At 42.1% G+C, this 18690-nt stretch overlaps 2 protein-coding genes across 2 annotated transcripts in view; one reads left to right on the top strand and one right to left on the bottom strand.

Annotated features, from left to right (window-relative positions):
- LOC118410961 (homeobox-containing protein 1-like) overlaps nucleotides 1–18690 on the bottom strand; it is a 1064572-nt gene that overhangs the window by 99164 nt on the left and 946718 nt on the right. The gene's annotated exons all lie outside the window — the stretch shown is intronic.
- Nucleotides 1–18690, top strand: part of LOC118424073 — a gene marked incomplete in the record, with an annotated part of 163824 nt that overhangs the window by 32925 nt on the left and 112209 nt on the right. The window contains 24 exon segments of the mRNA XM_035832589.1: nucleotides 531–646; nucleotides 1355–1605; nucleotides 2107–2203; nucleotides 2934–3060; nucleotides 3522–3718; nucleotides 4251–4373; nucleotides 4880–5077; nucleotides 5691–5775; nucleotides 6270–6458; nucleotides 7053–7160; nucleotides 7872–8066; nucleotides 8686–8992; nucleotides 9935–10071; nucleotides 10596–10802; nucleotides 11279–11562; nucleotides 12073–12264; nucleotides 12579–12701; nucleotides 13271–13453; nucleotides 14024–14218; nucleotides 14783–14931; nucleotides 15436–15604; nucleotides 16261–16395; nucleotides 16952–17104; nucleotides 17709–17721. Coding sequence (XP_035688482.1) covers nucleotides 531–646; nucleotides 1355–1605; nucleotides 2107–2203; nucleotides 2934–3060; nucleotides 3522–3718; nucleotides 4251–4373; nucleotides 4880–5077; nucleotides 5691–5775; nucleotides 6270–6458; nucleotides 7053–7160; nucleotides 7872–8066; nucleotides 8686–8992; nucleotides 9935–10071; nucleotides 10596–10802; nucleotides 11279–11562; nucleotides 12073–12264; nucleotides 12579–12701; nucleotides 13271–13453; nucleotides 14024–14218; nucleotides 14783–14931; nucleotides 15436–15604; nucleotides 16261–16395; nucleotides 16952–17104; nucleotides 17709–17721 — 3933 coding nt within the window.

The raw sequence follows: 18690 nt of genomic DNA on the forward strand, positions 1-18690 counted from the left end.
TCAAAGTGTACCTGACACCTTAAAGAATAGATAAAAATCATATAATCAGATAGAAAATCATGACATACAACATAGTGTAAACCCGATGAATTAGTGCTGAACACCAACCATACACAAACATACCTGTCCTTGGTGCTAAACACCATCCATACACAAACATACCTGTCCTTGGTGCTAAACACCATCCATACACAAACATTCCTGCCCTTGGTGCTGAATGCTGTCCACAAACATACCTACATTGTATCCTTTTTGTTGAAGACCATCCACACACAGTCAAGCACACTTTTGAGAAATAATTTTTGAACGGCCTTTCGCATATGTTTTTGCGTCAACTTATGAGAAACCTGTCACGTGATCCCATAACACCAATGTATGAAAACTTGTTTTGACACCAAGCAAACAGTTACAACTGGACTGCAGCGATAGATACTTACTCTTAGTCCCTGACAGGACAAACCAATTCCAGGATGTAATGTTAGCAAGATAGGGAGCTAAAAATGTTGTTTATGGTTCATGCTCCTATACAGGTGGTACCTACTCTCATGCACGGAACTCCAGCTGTGCTGACTGTCCAGCTGGCTCGTCATGTCTCAACCCGGCCGAGACACCGTCGTCATGTGATCACGGGGAATACAGCACTCTGGTCAGTACTATCATTGCAAACAGTGTAAACTCCATAGCTTCAATCAGTAGCTATTAATATCCACCACACTTTCATACCTACCTAACTGTCATATTTTAAACTATTATTCCAATAAAATAATTGTACAGATTTTTGTAATAGATAAATCATTAACCATTTTTTTCTATTTGAATAATTTGATTCAATTTGTACAATTTTTAACATTTCACAAATTTGTTTAAGGAGATGGTTACATTAGTAGAGGTTGCTTCCTTCCAAAATATTTTGAGGTATAAGTTGATTATTAGGGCATCATCTAGTCTTGCAATTCAATAATCTACAGTACTGAATTGCTGTTCTGAATGCATGTCCTTGAGGATTTTTGTACAGTGATCTTGGTCCCTATTTTCCCTACACTAGACAGTGTAACTCTAAACGTCAAGTGTGTTTGGGCCAGTCGAACAACATTACTGGCTTAAGAGGTGGGCACGACATAAATAAGATACAAGCAGTGCATTTCACATTGCCCTTGGTCCTAGCCCTCCCACAGGTTGTATCTCCCTCCAGCCTTCGGACGTTGGACAAACTAACCTGTGGTCGGGCTGGTACCTCAAGATATACGTACATGTAATACAGTGTTCTATATGTACACTAACGCAAGCTGTAAGATTTATGATATAGTACCACAATGATCATAAATATCCAGAATGCCGTTGCCATTATGTGCAGGGCGATGCCCTGTGCCACCCCTGCCCTGGGGGTTACAGCTGCCCGTCCCCAGATGTCCCCATCCAGGAGTGTGGGAGTGGGGAGTACAGCCTGGCAGGGGAGGCCAACTGTACGGAGTGTCCCATAGGGTCAGCCTGCCCCTCCAAGTCCCAGCAGCCTCTGTCCTGTCTGGCTGGACAGACGACCAACGGACTGACCGGACAGACTAGCTGCACTGACTGCCCAGCAGGCCAGGCCTGTCCAGATCCAAGGTCTACATCTACTGTTACTTTGTTGTTGTTTTTCCTAACTGGTAAACTGCATAACACACAGCATAGCACACCTGTCCAGTTTTGTACGTAATAATAATGTACAAACTGTGTAAGACAGCACTGTAAGGTTTGATCCACTCACACTGGGAAGGACCCCCTTATCTCTTTTGAATTTGATATGTTTTTGTTTGTTACGATGATACCTCAAGCTCTAACTGCCATCTGAGAGGAGTATTTGTCCCCAACATAACATCCTCCAAGGGATTTTGACCCAGGACTGTTTAGATTCTAGGCAGACAACTGCAAGAACACCTTGATACATAGTCATCCAAAATTTGTTAAGCACATCTGTGTTTATTGTCATCTTGTTGCTAAAGATGGTCCTAGATTTGACTGAAGTGATTGGCAGGCTATAGATAATTTAACTGAAGTGATTGACAGGTGTCATGTCAATGATGTTTTCAGTACACATATTAACATTAAACCATCACTTGCCGGTAGGTTGACCCCAGTGACCTGCACCAACGGCACCTACGCCCTGGGCGGGGCCTCCAACTGTACCGACTGCCCTGCAGGATTCTCCTGCGCAGATGCAAGTGTAAGTCTAAACTCTATGGGGCTCAATTACCCCGATTTCACAATCATGCACTTGCATGACAAAAGTTTGCATGCAATATTGACCAAACTTGCACATATGCAGATACCATTACTATCTGTGCCGTCAATAGGAATACAAGCTCACACACACTGATGTAAATGCAGAAATGTTTGCGGTTTTCACGGTGGCCACTTCACCGCAAACATTTTTCCATAGCAGTAAGAGACTACAGTGCACGGTGCTACCGCGAACTTAAAACCACTGCAAAAAGTCCCCTTTCTCTCTACCACTAAATTAAATCCCTGCAAACTTAAATGCATTTACAGTATCTTAATCTTGTAAATTTGCATAGAAACACCTGTATCTGCCCTGCATTACTTTTCAGTAACTTGTACAGTTACGTAAATTTCAGCACCTCGGACAGGACAGCCTGAGACTATTTGAGTTTCCTGGTGTCTTACATGTATGTACATTTGTGTAGCAAATTACTAAAGGACATCATCAAAGAGCAGGGGTTTGAAAGTAGACGCCTTTGAAATGAACAAATACACGGGATAGATGGTGCAGTTACCACCTTACAGAGTACATTTGGTGTTGTTCTTACAGCCCTGTGGAATGAAGGATGAGGCCCTTAGGAAAGTGTAATACTATGTTGTATACTGTTCAATTTTTGAACACCTGGGTTAACTCTGGAACTATGAAGACATGACTATTCCTTGTTCCTCTACAGTCCCAGCCCGTGGCCTGTTCCCCTGGAGAGTATGCCGTGGCACAGCAGCTGTCCTGTACCCCCTGTGAGGCAGGTCATGCCTGCCCCTCCACTACAGACCCCACCCAGAAGTATCCATGTCTTCCAGGTAAAGTACACCCACAACACTACATGTATGTCTAACAGTACCAGTTTCTACTAGGTAAGGCATGCCCAGAGTACTACTATTGTATACTATGGCTAACAGCAGATCTTACCCAGATATACCTGTATTTGATATCTATATCTAACTGTACATTTGTACACCAAGTGGTACCCGAATGCTATCCTCAGGTCACAAGATGGAAAGATGTCTTATACACTAAGTCGTAAACTACATTGTAGCAAAAATTATCTTAAATGGTGACGTAATTGACGTAAAACTTGCTTTTCTTGAGCTAAGATTATTGTGCCGTATAACTTGTACATTGTATATAACTTTAGTTAATATATGGAGTGGAATATATCTACACGAATTTGCTCATCTGTTACTGAAATCTAGGGATGGATTCATTGTATTATGATTTGAAAAAAAAAGTCTCAAAAATCCATATTTGTCCTTTCTCCCAGGCACATACTCCACAGGGAGCCAGTCGTTCTGCATAGACTGCCCTGCAGGGAAGTTCTGCAGCAGCACCACCGCAGCCCTGCAGACAGACTGCACAGCAGGCACCTACAGCCTGGGAGGCCAGGATGTGTGCAGGTCCTGTCCTGCAGGGTGGGAATGTCCCAACACAGATGGCAGTGGCAACGCACCGTGCCTCGCAGTAAGACTCTGCTTTATGTTCATTAGCAAACAGTACATCATGATAACTTTATAGTTAGTATTAATATGTTTGCTGTGCTTACTTCTAGAATTTAATGTATTTTGCAAGCCATTTCACCAGGTTCTGAACCGGCAAAGGGATGTAATTTGATCCAGTTGATTCATGCCTGAAGACATGAATCAACAAGAAGATTCATAAGATTCAATGTTAGATTATGATATCAGATTTAGAAGGAATTACATTTTCTACAAACATCTATGTCCATGGACTAAGACTAAGACATAAGGATTTGTGAGAACTCTCCCTTATAATGTATTACACAATTAAGCCTTTAGGCTGCAATGTTTTACAAATGAATGATTCATTGATTCACTCATTCACTAACTCACTAACACAATTGCTACTCACTCATTCAATCATTCATCTTTATGACATTGTAAGAATGGTTATGTTGAATTTTGGTTCCATTGGTGCTACAAGCACTTTAAATTAAGGTTTCTATGTATCTATAATGACTATACTGTTTCTCCAGGGCCAGTATTCCTTAGGAAATGCCACAGACTGTGTGGACTGTGAGGCTGGTAAGGCGTGTCCGCAGACAACAGCAGAAGGCTACGACTGTGCTGCTGGAACTTACTCCACTGGCAGGCAAACTGTGAGTGTCTCTCTTAGTTGGCTCAAAGCCATACTAGATTTGCATAGTGCATAATCTACATTAACTGTTATTCAAACTGACGATGAGATTTTTGAGGAAAGAGTAATTTTATGGCTTCTACTGACAGTACAGTTAATTTTTACAACTTACACCTTGGGCTTTATAGCATACTTGGCTGCATAGTAGCGTACCCCTGCATAATACTTAGTGACCATGCCATTGGACCGAGGAGTCGTGAGTTTGAATCCCAGCTGTGTTGCCCACCCTACACAGTCCTTAGCCATGGTGCACTGTTCATACTGTGTGGTATCATTCAGCAAGATGTAGATGAGTTTCCCCTGTACAATGAACCAGTCCTGTAAATATTGTGCACAGCATCTGTCTTCTCTGATGCAAATGTATAACCAGGGGAAGAGTATCTCAACTGAGTTCATTGACCCTGAGTTCATTGACATCACCTCCGTGTTGACCTTGATGTTCCTATATACCTGTGTCTCTCCCTGCAGGAGTGCACCACATGTCCCCCGGGATACGAGTGCCCAGACACGACACAAGCTACTGAGACCCTGTGTTCTACTGGAAGCTTCAGTAAGGGTGGGCAGGCAGCCTGCACAGTGTGTGACGCTGGCTATGCCTGTCCGTCAAAATATGACGACTTCCGCTTCTTATGCTACCCCGGATCATACTCCGAGGCATCAGCAACGGTATGTCTTCTCTTTCAGAAAGAAGCACAAAAATCAATAAGAGTCTATGTTAACTAAGATAAAAATACATCATATAAATGACGCATATTTGATAATATTGTAAAAAAAATATGCAAAGTGCATTTGGCATTAAAGAAAGCTATGCTGTATGTGTAGTAAGGCTTTTCCTTAAATGAACAGGATACAGTCATTTTTATATTTTTGTTTCTGCTTCAATGTATCCCATTAGTTAACATTTCAATACAGCGGGTATCATTGGGAGACATGTATATGCATTTTTTAAAATCAAGTTGAAATCATCTTGTTTGTTTTTTATAACATCCTGTCTGACAGGTCTGTTGTTGTTCCGTGTTGCTAGGTGTGTTGTCACAAGGTCACCATGGTTACTGGCAAAGTGATGCACACCATGTGGTTGCATAATGTAGCAAGGGGCAGGACAGAGTTTTAGGGGCTGGTCACCATATATATAAATATGTTAACTTTGAATAAGTTAAGAATAAACAGAGCTGCAGTTGTTTGTTAGTCTAGACCATGTAAAGGTAAGCATTACTTACTTGCTTGCAAATGTTATCATTGTTGCCAAATGTGATGATATTGTTGTTGTTGTCTCCAGGCGTGTACCCCCTGTCCAGCTGGAGAAGAATGCCCCCTGACCAACACCACAGGCACACCATGTCAGGATGGATATTACAGTCTCGGTCAGTTCACAATCTCGTATAGTCATTCAGGGATTGTCTTTTTTTAGGAAGGTACCATGCATGTTTTGGAGAGGCCAGTATAATGTTCCCTCATGACGTCCATGAAAAGCAGCCTGCAGGCTAGTGACTATCACACATTAAGGGAGATACAAGAAATCTGAAGACTATATAATTTATATGATTCTCATCATGGGATAGGGAAATTTGGACACTTCAGTATGAGAAGTTGGAAGTAGGTCAAGGTAAAATGGCGGCACCAAAAATGCTTGGGTGACCGACGTCGGCACAATTTCTCGCCAATGGTAGGGTCTCTAAGCTAACGAAAGTGGTAGTCTAAGAGTGATTATCAGAAATTTAGCAAGGTAGTATGGAGTGGAATGGAGTGGAATGCCCCTTTAAAATAACCATTGATAGAATTCAATTGGATTCAGTATTTTCTAACTGGTACATGTAGTGACGGAGCTGCAGCTGACTGGTTGTTGTTGTCTCACCAGGTGCCCAGATAGCCTGCTCCCCGTGCCCAGCTGGGTCCTACTGCCCACAGAAGGATGCCCAGCCCTTGGAGTGTCAGGCAGGGACGTACAGTAACACCTCCACTACAGCCTGCCTTGACTGTGACCCAGGCTACTTCTGTGTGGAGGGCAGCACCTCCGCTACACCATCAGATGGGCTGTGTCCACAAGGTACATGTTGTGCTTGGCTGTGTCCTGATCTTGGCAATCGTCTATGGCCAGTAAACAACGTAATATTCTTGAGAGCTGACTCCAAAGGTTTAATATTCAGTCTACATGTTACTTTCTGGTGACAGTCAATGTGCCTAATGATAAAGTAGTTCAAGTTTCACAGGTGACAGTCAATGTGCCTGATGGTAACAAGCTACTTACTTGTATCAGTCAATGTGACTGATGGTAGAATTAGATACTTTCTGGGGACAGTCAATGTGTCTGATGATAAAGTAGTTCAAGCTACTTACTGGTGACAGTCGATGTGTCTGGTGACAGTCGATGTGTCTGGTGATATACATGTAGTAGTACAAGCTACAAGAATGTCGATGTACAAAGTAAGACCAAAGCTGTTATCATGCAGCTGGCATTATACTGTATGGTGCATTTTGCTTTTGCAGGAAAACTTCCAAAAAAATAGATTGACTGATACAGTTTGTATATTTCAAAGCTGTTTTGAATCATTTAGTTCGTTTATTGCCATATCCTTTATTGTACATTGTATAGAAATTGGCACATGCATTGTATTTAACTTTATGCATTAAATGTGTGTAGGTTACTACTGTGAGGATGGCTTAAACAAGCTGGCCTGTCCTGCTGGGACCTATGGCAACAGGACTGGAGCCAAGAACTCAGCCGAGGGATGTGCTGACTGTCCGGAAGGTAGGGTTTCACTAATGGTGGTGGGAGTCAAGTAGACAATCTGCATTGAAGTGCAAAGTTTTATACCAATGAGCATTGTCTGAAAAAATATTGTGAGGGTCTGGCGAGTATCAGCCATCCGCAGCAGGAGATGCTGATGAATGATTTGGCCAGTTGTTGCACAGTATTGAGGGGTGGTACCAAGGCAGTACGTAGAAACTGGGAAAAAAACAAGAAAATGAATGAGGACAAAATGCAGCCAATTCAGCCCAGTAAACCCATGGAAAATGAACCTATAAAGTGCTCAATGAACAGTCAAACTGTTTTCTGAACATTTTGGGCTTTGAAACTGTATTTTTGTGTGCAGTACCATGTCTTAGTCTATACTAGACTGGCTGATATACATGTAGTAGTACATGCATGTAGTAGTAGTAGCAGTAGTAGGAGTAGCAGTAGTATTATCATTAGTAGTAGTTTACTGTAGTAGTTATAGTAGCAGTAGCAGTAGCAGCAGTAGTAGTAGCAGCAGTTGCAGTTGTAGTAGTACTGTAGTTACTCTATAGTCGTACTATAGTAGCAGTAGCAACAACAGTACTGTAGTAGTTATGAATACATGTATACTGCAGTGGTAGTGGTTACCATAGCAATAGCAGTTGTAGTAGTCCGACTATTGTAGAGGTAGCAGTACAATGTACAATGTAGTGTCCCACATCACATTCTTTCTTTTTCCAGGGTATTACTGTCTGGAAGGCACAGCTGGCTATCCCACCTACGAGTACTTGTGTCCTCGGGGTCACTTCTGTCCACTAGGGTCCACTAGCGGCACAGACAACCCCTGTAGAGTAGGAACGTACCGGAATGAACTGGGAGGGAGGGAGCAGGACAACTGCATGGACTGTCCAGAGGGGAACTACTGTAACCCTGCAGGTATGGTATAAATGTGTTCATTTAGCCAAGTCTTTATCCCAACAAAACATACCTTATACAGTAGATACAACAATAATAAGCTGGTTCCAGGTTTGAAGTGCACATTTGCAATGTGATGCATTGTGGTAACATGTCAAAGTTGACAAAATATATCACTCTGGACATGGTATCGAGCATGGTCCTGACACAAGAACAAGGTGAAGTCTCCTGATTGTTTAGAAAGTTAGGGGCCGTCACCTTTGACCTTGAGCATGTGCAGTTAAAACTGTGAACTGGCTTATGAAATAGAGGGTTCACCTTGCCCCAATTGTTTGTGAACTAAGCCTTGCTTTTTGAGTTGTAGATGTGTTGTAGATATGCAGGACTGAGAATACTGGATGTTTTTGTTAACTTTCCTGCATATAAAATTTGAGCTACATTTGTATGCATCTTATGTCTGACTTTTGTTGCAACTTGATTATTGTATGCAGCATATTCTTGACACTTGAGTATCAGAGAAAAAACTTTATTGTGTTACTTGTTTACAATTTTGAAGCACTCAAAATGTTTTCTGTGCGCAAAAATTTCTCAAAATGATTGTCAAGACATGCATGTGTCACTTCTGTCTGTTGCCCCCCAGGTACGGCTGTGCCCATCCCTTGTGAGAGGGGACACTTCTGTCCTGTGGGTACAGGAGACTACCAATCCTCCCCCTGCTACGGAGGGACCTTCACCGCAGAGACGGGTGCTAGTGTGTATTCGGCCTGTCAGCAGTGTCCTGCTGGCTACTACTGTCCAAACGGTACCTCGGACCCCGTGGCCTGTCCAGCCGGCACATACAACCCCAACGTTGGTCAAGACGAACAAGATGACTGTAAGCCTTGCATTGCTGGACAAGCCTGCACACAATCTGCACTGACTCAGCCAGACACAGACTGCTCTCCTGGGTAAGTTCAACATAGTTATTTGTAAAATTACAGATTAGTACAGAGAGAACATCAATGAAGGTTAGACATCAAGCTATTAAGATATGATTTTGGAAAACTTTCAGATACAGGGCTCGAAATACTGGGTGCATGTGCACCCAGGTGCACCCAAAATTTGAGCTGTGCACTCAATTATTTCATGTGGGTGCACAGGGTGCACCCAAATATTTTCTGAGGTTTATGTGTAAAGATATCAAAGTATACTAGTATACATCATATTCTTGACATCTAAGTATTAGAAAGATAATAAAAATGTCTGTCATGGTACTTGTTTAAGAATTTGATAGCTTATAACTAAGTTTTATTATTAGGTTATTACTTAGATTTAAGTGGTGCATCAAAAAAAATTTTGGTGCACCTAATTTTCTAAGCTGGGTGCACCAGTGCACCTAATCCCAAAAATGAATTTTCGAGCCCTGAGATAAAATCCGTTTTGATCAGTGACACTGAAGAGATCTACATGTAGTTGGAGAGAAGTTTTTATAACCTAACTATGAATTGATATGCATGCAAAAGAGATCTAGTTGGAGACAAGCTAAAGAGAGAAGTGATATACAATTTCATGTACCATGTGCCTGCCAACATTGTGCTGACTTGTCATACAAGTAGCATGCGTTGTCCAGTCATTAGCAATACTGCCTATGGACCAAAAGGCTGGGGGTTTGAATCCTGTCTGTTGTAGCTGTCCCCACATGCACATTACTGGAAGGGACGTTATGTTGTGTTCCACTGTTCATTCTACAGACTTGTTGAAAAAGAGGTAGCTGGGGGCATGTCCCTAGTACAAAGAATCTGTAAATACTGTACACAGTGTCTGTCTTCTCACCATTGAAAGGGTAGCTCTTCATTGAGCTTGTAACTGGTTCAAGATCACTTTATGTTAAATTCACTTTTCATTTGCAGGTACTTCTGTCCTGCCGGCTCTGACGATCCAGACGACGTTATCAACCCTTGTCCTGCCGGCACGTACACAGACTATCGTAACCTGACATCAGCTGCACAGTGTGACACCTGTCCGGCTGGGGTCGCCTGTCTTTCAGGTAAAACATTTTTGTCTCTCCGAATCAGTGGTTACGTTCCAACAGACAGCGTCATGTCCATTTTGTGTCAAAAGTAATGTTTATGGACAATTTCCTGATACAAACATTAAGTTGAGCAGAGCTGAGTCAAACTTGAGTTAAGTTATCAGCTCCTTTTAGCTTTACCAGTCTGTAAGTAAAAAGAATTTTGGGAAATTGGGGTTTTCTCAAAACAAAATGTGGCTGTTTGAATTCTGAGTGGTCCCAATGAGTGGTGTTTTCATGTGTTTATTAAGTAGTGGGTTAGCATGTCTGCAAGTACAACTTTAAGTATTCTCTCTAATTTTCACTGTATTCTGTCATGTTCATCCAAGTTTTCATATTTTGTAAAACACTTTGAGTTGATTATCAGGCTTCAAATTTGTTCTAAAAAGACATCTTAATATGTAAAACACATGTACTGCGATGGTACAATGGCAGTATATGCCATACCTCATACCTTACCTGGGTCAAAATAATGTAAGCCATGTATGTATGACCTACAGGCACAGGAGGTCAGCAAAAGGCTCCCGAGCCGTGTGCAGCCGGTCACTACTGTCCGGACGGGACCCAGTTCCCCATGCAGTTCCCCTGTGTGGCCGGTACCTACAGTAACCTGACCAACCTGGAGCACTCAGATGAGTGTTACGTGTGTACCCGTGGGTACTACTGTCTGCAGGCAGCTACTGAACCATCTGGGCTCTGTGCTAGAGGTATGTATAATATGGTTACAGATTTTACAGTATCTGGTAGGTCTGGTTATAGTATATACTGTGCAGTAGCTAAGTGTGACAGCTGAGGCTGAATAAAAGTTCTAGACAGGAGCTGTGATATCTTACTGACTGTGGTGCGAAAGACCTTTAAGAATGAGTCCACTTTGTAGTTTTCTGAGAACTAGAGATTCCTCTGTACAGAAACCCCTGCTAGATATGATTACTACAGATTACACAGTTACTATGGTGTAGATTATCCCACTAGGTAGGTACAAAGTATGGATATGTGTGGATTTATAAATGTATTATCATGGATCACAGGTCCTCCTAAGCAAAATACTCAGACAAACTACAGTTAGGTTTGATTTATTTTTCAAAGGCAGTTGAAGAAAGTTATGATATGTTGATAGTCACCAAAGATATGATTTTGTTTGTAAGACTGAAGACATGATGATATTTATCAATTTGTTTGTTAGGCCATTGGTGCCCAGCTGGCACAGCTACAGCCACAGAGAACCCCTGTCATGGCGGCTCATACTCCAACAACGAGGGCAACACTCGCTGGGAGGAATGCGAGGACTGTCCGGAGGGCGCCTACTGCCCCGTGGCCTCGTCCCTACCCACTGAGTGTCCTGCCGGGACCTACAACTCGGAGATCGAGCAGGATGACCTGTCCGACTGTGTGGACTGTACAGCCGGCCACTACTGTAATGGAACCGGCAATGTGGAACCTGTGCCCTGTGGAAAAGGCGCTTATTCTGTAAGCTGTTCAGCTTTTTATTAATTACTAAGCTTATTGGTTTGGCTGTTCAGAATACACAGCCAAGGCTCCCAACTAATGTTATGGTCCCATTTGCTTCCGTGCCTGTAGGGAATGTACAAATGTGCATGTACAAAATGTAGCCTGGTTTGGGCTCTGAAGCCACAAAATGTTCTGACTGATTGCCAGATATTGCTGGCCTCTTGGTGTTTTGAATATTAGGTAATGGTTTCTATATGTTGCCAGGTCCCTGCTTGATTTTACACAATGTAATTCTGAGTTTAACAAATCCAGGGGCCCATCTGTGCCCCAAAATAGCCCTGTAGCTGGAGGGCATCCCACAGGCCTTAAGGGGTCCTTCCTGATATTTAAGAAAAACAGTCCATTAAACACCTGGAGGGGCTCCTTTCAAATGAGCTATTCACTAGCATAACCTGTGGCTAATGCAGAAACTTGACAGACATCAGCCAAAAAATCAGGTGGAATATTGATATTTTTTGTGCTTTTCAGGCTGAAGGTTGGTCAGAGTGCAATGCATGTGACCCTGGCCACTGGTGTGACTCGGAGACCACCAGCCAGACCTACATGCTGACGGAACTGATCTGTCCAGCGGGGATGTGGTGCAAGGCCGGTCGGGACAAACCTCCGGACCTACAGACTGACCCCTGCCCAACTGGTCACTACTGTCTCAGGGGTAACATTGTGAGTACACAAAATGTGTTTCTAGTCACACATATTAAGTATGATGTCCTTTCCTGCTACTTTTTTGCATTTTGGAGCACTTCATTGTTATCCTGGGTATCATACATGTACTCTTTATGTTCGTTCACACCACCCCTTATGTGCTCACACTGTTACTGCTTTATTGTCTGCTTACCGTAGTTAGAAATTTAAAGTTATCATTTGTGTGATGACAGTACACCAGGTTAGAGAATGGGAAAATGCCTTCAAACTAGACATGCTTACGTCTTGTTACATTGCAATGTTTTGACACGTTTTTGCGCCATTTTACGCAGGACCCCAACCCTGTACCGTGCCCCAATGGTACCTACAGCGACGAACTTGGCCTCCAAACTGAGGATGAGTGTCAGATCTGCCCTGCTGGGAAGTACTGTTGGCCAGGGGGACTGTCCGCTCCAGTCAGTACTGTTGGTTTTCTTACGACTGTAATTTATATTTAGAGGAGAAAGAACTGATAATCAAAAAACGTATTTGCTAAGAATATAGTGACTGTCATATACGTAAAACCAAAGTACACAATTCATGTGCTACGGATTAAAACTGTTTCAACACCAGTAATAAATGAAACCTCCTACAAAATCCCTCTACAAAATCCCTCTACAAAATTAAGTCTCCATGAAAATAAATGTATTTACAAAAGACGAAAGAGGCCTCATAGAATAATTCTTCAATGATTCTTAAATCAGTGACACTTGTTTTCTTACTCATACACGACTAATGAACCTCTTCAATGAAAAACTCTGGTCTAGATCTAAACTTCTTTAGATCTGTTGATGATGTTTTTCCAGTACAGCAATATTCTGTGCGGCTTGAGGTAGTCAAGACCAAAAGGACCATATACATTCAAGTATTTTAAACCTAAAGGTATTGTACACTGAAAGATGATAGGAAGACTTGTTCTAACCTCAGATCTGGAACAGACATGAATGTAAATGTAACTCCGTAACTCTGTTTTAACTCTGTTCAGGCTGACGACTGTCCTGGCGGACACTTCTGTCCGGAGGGTACTGGCTGGATGTACACCAACCCCTGCCCACAAGGCTTCTACCTCAACGCCTCAGCAGGGGAGTCCTTCCAGGGGTGCACACTGTGTATCTCTGGGTACTACTGTGATGAGGAAGGACTAGCCTGGCCAAAGACATGCCCTGAAGTAAGCTTAAAGATCCAAACTGTACTTATATCAAGTTGAAAGCTACAATCATGACTTTGTGTAATCTTTTGTCTTAAGAAAAAGTGATGGGTATGACTGACAGGTCTGGTAGCAATTTTCTTCCAACTATGTCATGGATAATTTTTGGTGTTTGATGTTTTCTTACATGAAATTAAGTGTTAGATTAGAATAAAAAGATTAAATAAATGTAAAGTACTCTTCCTGGATTCCACCAATAAAAATACAGCATGTACACAGTCACATGGTTCTAATACACATGTATCACGGCACATGCTTCATGTACATGTGTACATTAACAGACGATTAGCTATTATAATATGACTAATGTCTGACTTACAACTCCAGAACGTCCCTTCATTTGTTCAGATCTTTATAGTGCCTAGTGGCAAGTTTCCTTGCTGTTTCAGTATCAGGATGTATTTTCACAGGATATCTGTTGGTCTGTTGTCTGTTGGAGTTTAGAGTTACTGGAAGAGATTGTAACTATTTTTTGTATGATAAGTGCTGCTGAATATGCTCTCAGTTAGTAACACCTCTTTTTTACCCCAGGGTTACTACTGTCCCACCGGCAGTAACTTCCCCCAGCCATGTCCCCTTGGGACGTACAGTAACTCGACAGGTCTGCGCGTGAGCTCGGACTGCGTGGCATGTCCAGGAGGGTGGTACTGTGACGGCCTGGCGCTGACCGCACCGGCTGGTCAGTGTGATGCTGGCTTCTACTGCAGATCCAGAGCCTCCTCATCGGTAAGTGTATGTTACTGTACCAGTAAAAACTACCTCAAACTACCAACATCTTTTAGCACTGCAGTCATCCCTCAGTAAGACATCTGAAGCCCCTAGCATCTGAAGATGTTGTATGCAACAAAACCAATTTGTAATGGTTGGTCATACTTGAACTTGAAGAACGATTCCACTCTACTTTACTGGACATGTAGTACACACGATAGTATTATTACTAATATTTTGTGTCAATTATCATCATCATCATCATCTTCACCACTATGTAGTGCTTGCACTTAGGCGGGCCGTCATTGTCATTAAATGCAGTTATAATTGTAGAAAAGGCAAACCTGGCCAAACACAAATTTTGTATTGTGCAGTGCTCTAGCCAAAATTTTACTGGCTATGACATAGAATTTTAAGACCATTCCGTCAACTTTGACATACAAGAGTCGTTGGATATACAGTATGAAGGGTTATTGTCATTGGGACATTTGCTCAACAGGATTGACTTGTACCCATTGGTGATAGAAGATTATTTGTCACTCTTCATTGAGCCAAGACTTTAATGTGAGACTTTGTCCGTAGGCCCCTCCAGATGACCTGACCGGTGGAGTGTGTCCAGCTGGTGGCTACTGTCCGATCGGCTCGGCCATCCCGACATCCTGTCCACAGGGGACATACAGTAACTCCTCGGGCGCAGCAGGGCCGGAGGACTGTGTACAATGTGATCCTGGGTAAGAATAAGTGCTAACTCAAGACAGGTGTATGTTCCGTTGTGGTAATGTATGTGTCTGGGTAGAGACTGCTATCTGGCATAAAAGAAATTTGAATATTTTTGGTAGAGGTCCAAGTCCATAGATTGAAGGATGATCAACAAAACACACAAATGTGGATTCAAATTAAGTCAAGTCAAGATATTTTGAAACATCTGTATGTTTATAATTGCCGCTCTTGTTAAGACTGTATAGCAAAATGCTTTCAAATATTTACTAGCTACAATGTTTGGTGGAATTTTGTAATATACATGTATGTGCTATATGTTAAGAAAAACCTAGAAACTGAAGAGAAAAAATGTTTTGAGAAGAAATATTTTCCTTCACTCATTAGAATGTTTACAAAAATTGTTAATGACAGAATGCTACAATCTAGTTGATCCAAACGGCTAATTCAATGTAATGTGGTATTGCATTCTGTATCCGTATGGTCAGTATAACCGCCCTTTTGGTCCTTTTATACAGATACTACTGTGCTGGTGACACCAACCCAGAGCCTACCGGACCATGTGACCCTGGGTACTACTGCACAGGTGGTGCCTCCAGTCCAAACCAGTTTGAGACTCCAGCCGGAAGCTACACTGAGGCTGCAGCGTACAACCCTAAACCTTGTCCTGTGGGCACTTACCAAACTGTAAGTCATACAACCCCAAACCTTGTCCTGTTGGCACTTACCAAACTGTAAGTCGTACAACCCCAAACCTTGTCCTGTGGGCACCTACCAAACTGTAAGTCATACAACCCCAAACCTTGTCCTGTGGGCACTTACAAAACTGTAAGTCATACAACCCCAAACCTTGTCCTGTCGGCACTTACCAAACTGTAAGTCACACAACCCCAAACCTTGTCCTGTGGGTACTCACCAAACTGTAAGCTATCAGAACAGGTTTTTGTATATACTGAAATTCTGTTTTTCCTCGACTGAAATAAGCATCCGAAATATAGTACACACCCCTGATGTGAGGCAAGGCACAGAGAAATCTGCAGGACCGAAAGATGATATGTCAAATAAAGTATGCTCTCCTTCTTCACCTATCTTGAAAACATTTTGCACAGGATGAATTCATATTTGTGGTGTTTTCATCTCTTTTCTCTCTTCAGGGTGTCAAGTTTTGTTTTACTTGTAACAAATAACTATTCATGTAGACACAAAGTGGCTGTTGACTAGGGCTTTACTTTAATTGTAACCCCTATACTCGTCGACACTACATATAGATGACAAGTTAATTGAAAATTTTCGTGTCTTTGATTTATCATGTCTAAGTGTGAACAATTTTTTTTCCTGTGTAGTCCCCAGGCCAGGCCAGCTGTGATGACTGCCTACAGAGTTACTACTGTAACGGCACAGGATTGGTCAACCAGCTCATCTGTCCTCCCGGGTCCTACTGTCCACCCAGGAGTGCAATACCCACACCCTGCCCACCGGTAAAGTTTCAGAGATTATAGAAAATAACCTCCCTGATATACGTTGATGAAGGTTAGACATTCAGGTCGAAGATACGGCAAAAAGCAGTTAGTAATACTTATTTGACAAGCAACTTGATATAATTTTGGAAACGGTCTCTTCAGTGTCACTGACGAAGAATGGTGGATGCTAGTTGAAACGTCTGACCGTTTCCAAAATCATATCCAGTTGTTTGTCAATGAGTAACTGCTTTCTGGCATATCCCCTGATATACAGTACATGGGCCTCTGGCCGAAGGGCTACAGTTCCGCTAAGAAACGTAGCACGTGAAATTTATTCAATACGGTAGAAAGTTGTTTCCTGCTTCTGTCCAAGAAACTTATTGGTATCGTTTGCTGCCACTTTATTTTGGGTAGAACATGATTGTAGTGAAATTTAAATTTTGGACCCGAAAAGTATTATTTTTTAACACTTTTTTGATTGAAGCTGCTTAGAAAAAAATAATTTTCCCAGGATAACGGCTTACACGTACATGTAGCATGACTGAATTACATCGTCCCCTTGTGTGTGCTGTAGGGAACATTCTATGGTGCGACTGGTGCGTCCGAGGAGGTCCAGTGTGAACCCTGCTCCCCCGGTCAGTACTGCACGGCCTACGGGCTGCCCTCTCCCCAGGGACCATGTGCTGCTGGACATTACTGTACACTGGGAGCAAACGTCTCCACTCCTGTAAGTTGCTAGTTGTTGTTATGTATCATGTTTCATTTTACCTTGCATGGGACTAGTGGTGCGTACCTAAACTCAATTTCAGGTTCAGGTCCGGATTCAGGTCCAGCAGTTCAGGTTCAGGTCTGGACTTATAAGTCTGGACCTGAACCCATCATTGCATATTATGGGCATATTTTTTTAGGGGGAGGGGGGATGGTGCATATAAAATTGCATGTTAGAATGAATTGAAATCCAATGTGAAAAATACATGAAAATAATATACAGCCAGTGTAAACACGAAATGTGTTTTGCCTTTTTCCAGTGCAAATTTCACTGTCTATGGAAGGTTTTAGATGGTTTAGAACAAAATAAGGGAACATAAGTAACAGATAGCTTTTTGCAAGTCCGGACTTGGCTCCGGACATTTAGGTTTTTTTTTGGACTTGGACCTAAACATTTTTAGGTCCAATTCCAAGTCCGGGCTTTAGGTACGCACCACTACATGGGACAAATCTCAATAGAAAAGTGTGCTGCATATAATTTTTTATAGCAAAGCCATTATATTTCTCTGTATGCCCACACGATTATACCTACTCTATGTTTAACTTGTTATTTTTCTCTCCAGATAGTCCAAAAATGTACTGGGATTTACATTTGCAGACGGCATTAAGTATTAACTTCAAATTCATTCCATACATTTACAGCCTGAAATACAGCTGTGAAAGCCATACATGTTCCGTTCTACATTAAATTTTGTACCTTTTTTGCAACATTTCAGGCCTAGGCAATATGTTTACTGTATTAAAGGACATCAGTTGACTTCCTTCACAGGCTGCTCAACAAAACTTCACAATTTTGTTCACCATACAATCAGACTTCTCTTTTACATGTACAACAGATGTATTTAGCTCCCAACATTCCCCTTGTGCGAACAAACCCCAACCAGGTGAGACAATGGCTCCAGGTGTGAGGTATATATTTAGGGACCTGGGTGAGAACTGCACCTGTTACCTCCATCTACATTATACACAGTCATACATGTACCACTTTGTCCATCAGAACTGGTTCAGGTGCGTCTTGGTGAGAATTGCACCTGCTGTCCCCATCCACATACATAATACATTTTGTACATCTTACCACTTGATGTCAACCATCAGAATTCTGCCAAATCCTCTAAGACTGCCACATTAAAACAAACGGTGAATTTAAGGAGATCTAATAACATGCAGCATGAGTAATTACCAAGAAATGCACTCTTTAAATGTGGCGGTCTTAGGGAAGGTAGCTAGAATGACGAAAGTTTACTTCACATCATTGACATGTCATACAACTTACAAGGGACTGACCAGTAGGTCACCAGACAAGGTCTCTGTGGCTTTCAGAACTCTTGTATTGTACATTTTGTACCTTTGTCAAAACTGTAGACCAAGCATGTAGCAAAAACCTTCGGACATAATTCTTATTGGTTGACCCTGCCTAGTTTGATAGTGTCAGTCTTTTCTTATCTCAAAGTACCTACAATACTCTGCAACAGGAGATGCATAGTACTCAGACATGTACACAGCACTTGCGACTTCCAACAAGTAAGCCAAGAGTATGTCAGGATT

This window comes from Branchiostoma floridae, chromosome 1 (genome assembly GCF_000003815.2).
Source record: "Branchiostoma floridae strain S238N-H82 chromosome 1, Bfl_VNyyK, whole genome shotgun sequence".
Taxonomy (NCBI): Eukaryota; Metazoa; Chordata; class Leptocardii; order Amphioxiformes; family Branchiostomatidae; genus Branchiostoma; species Branchiostoma floridae.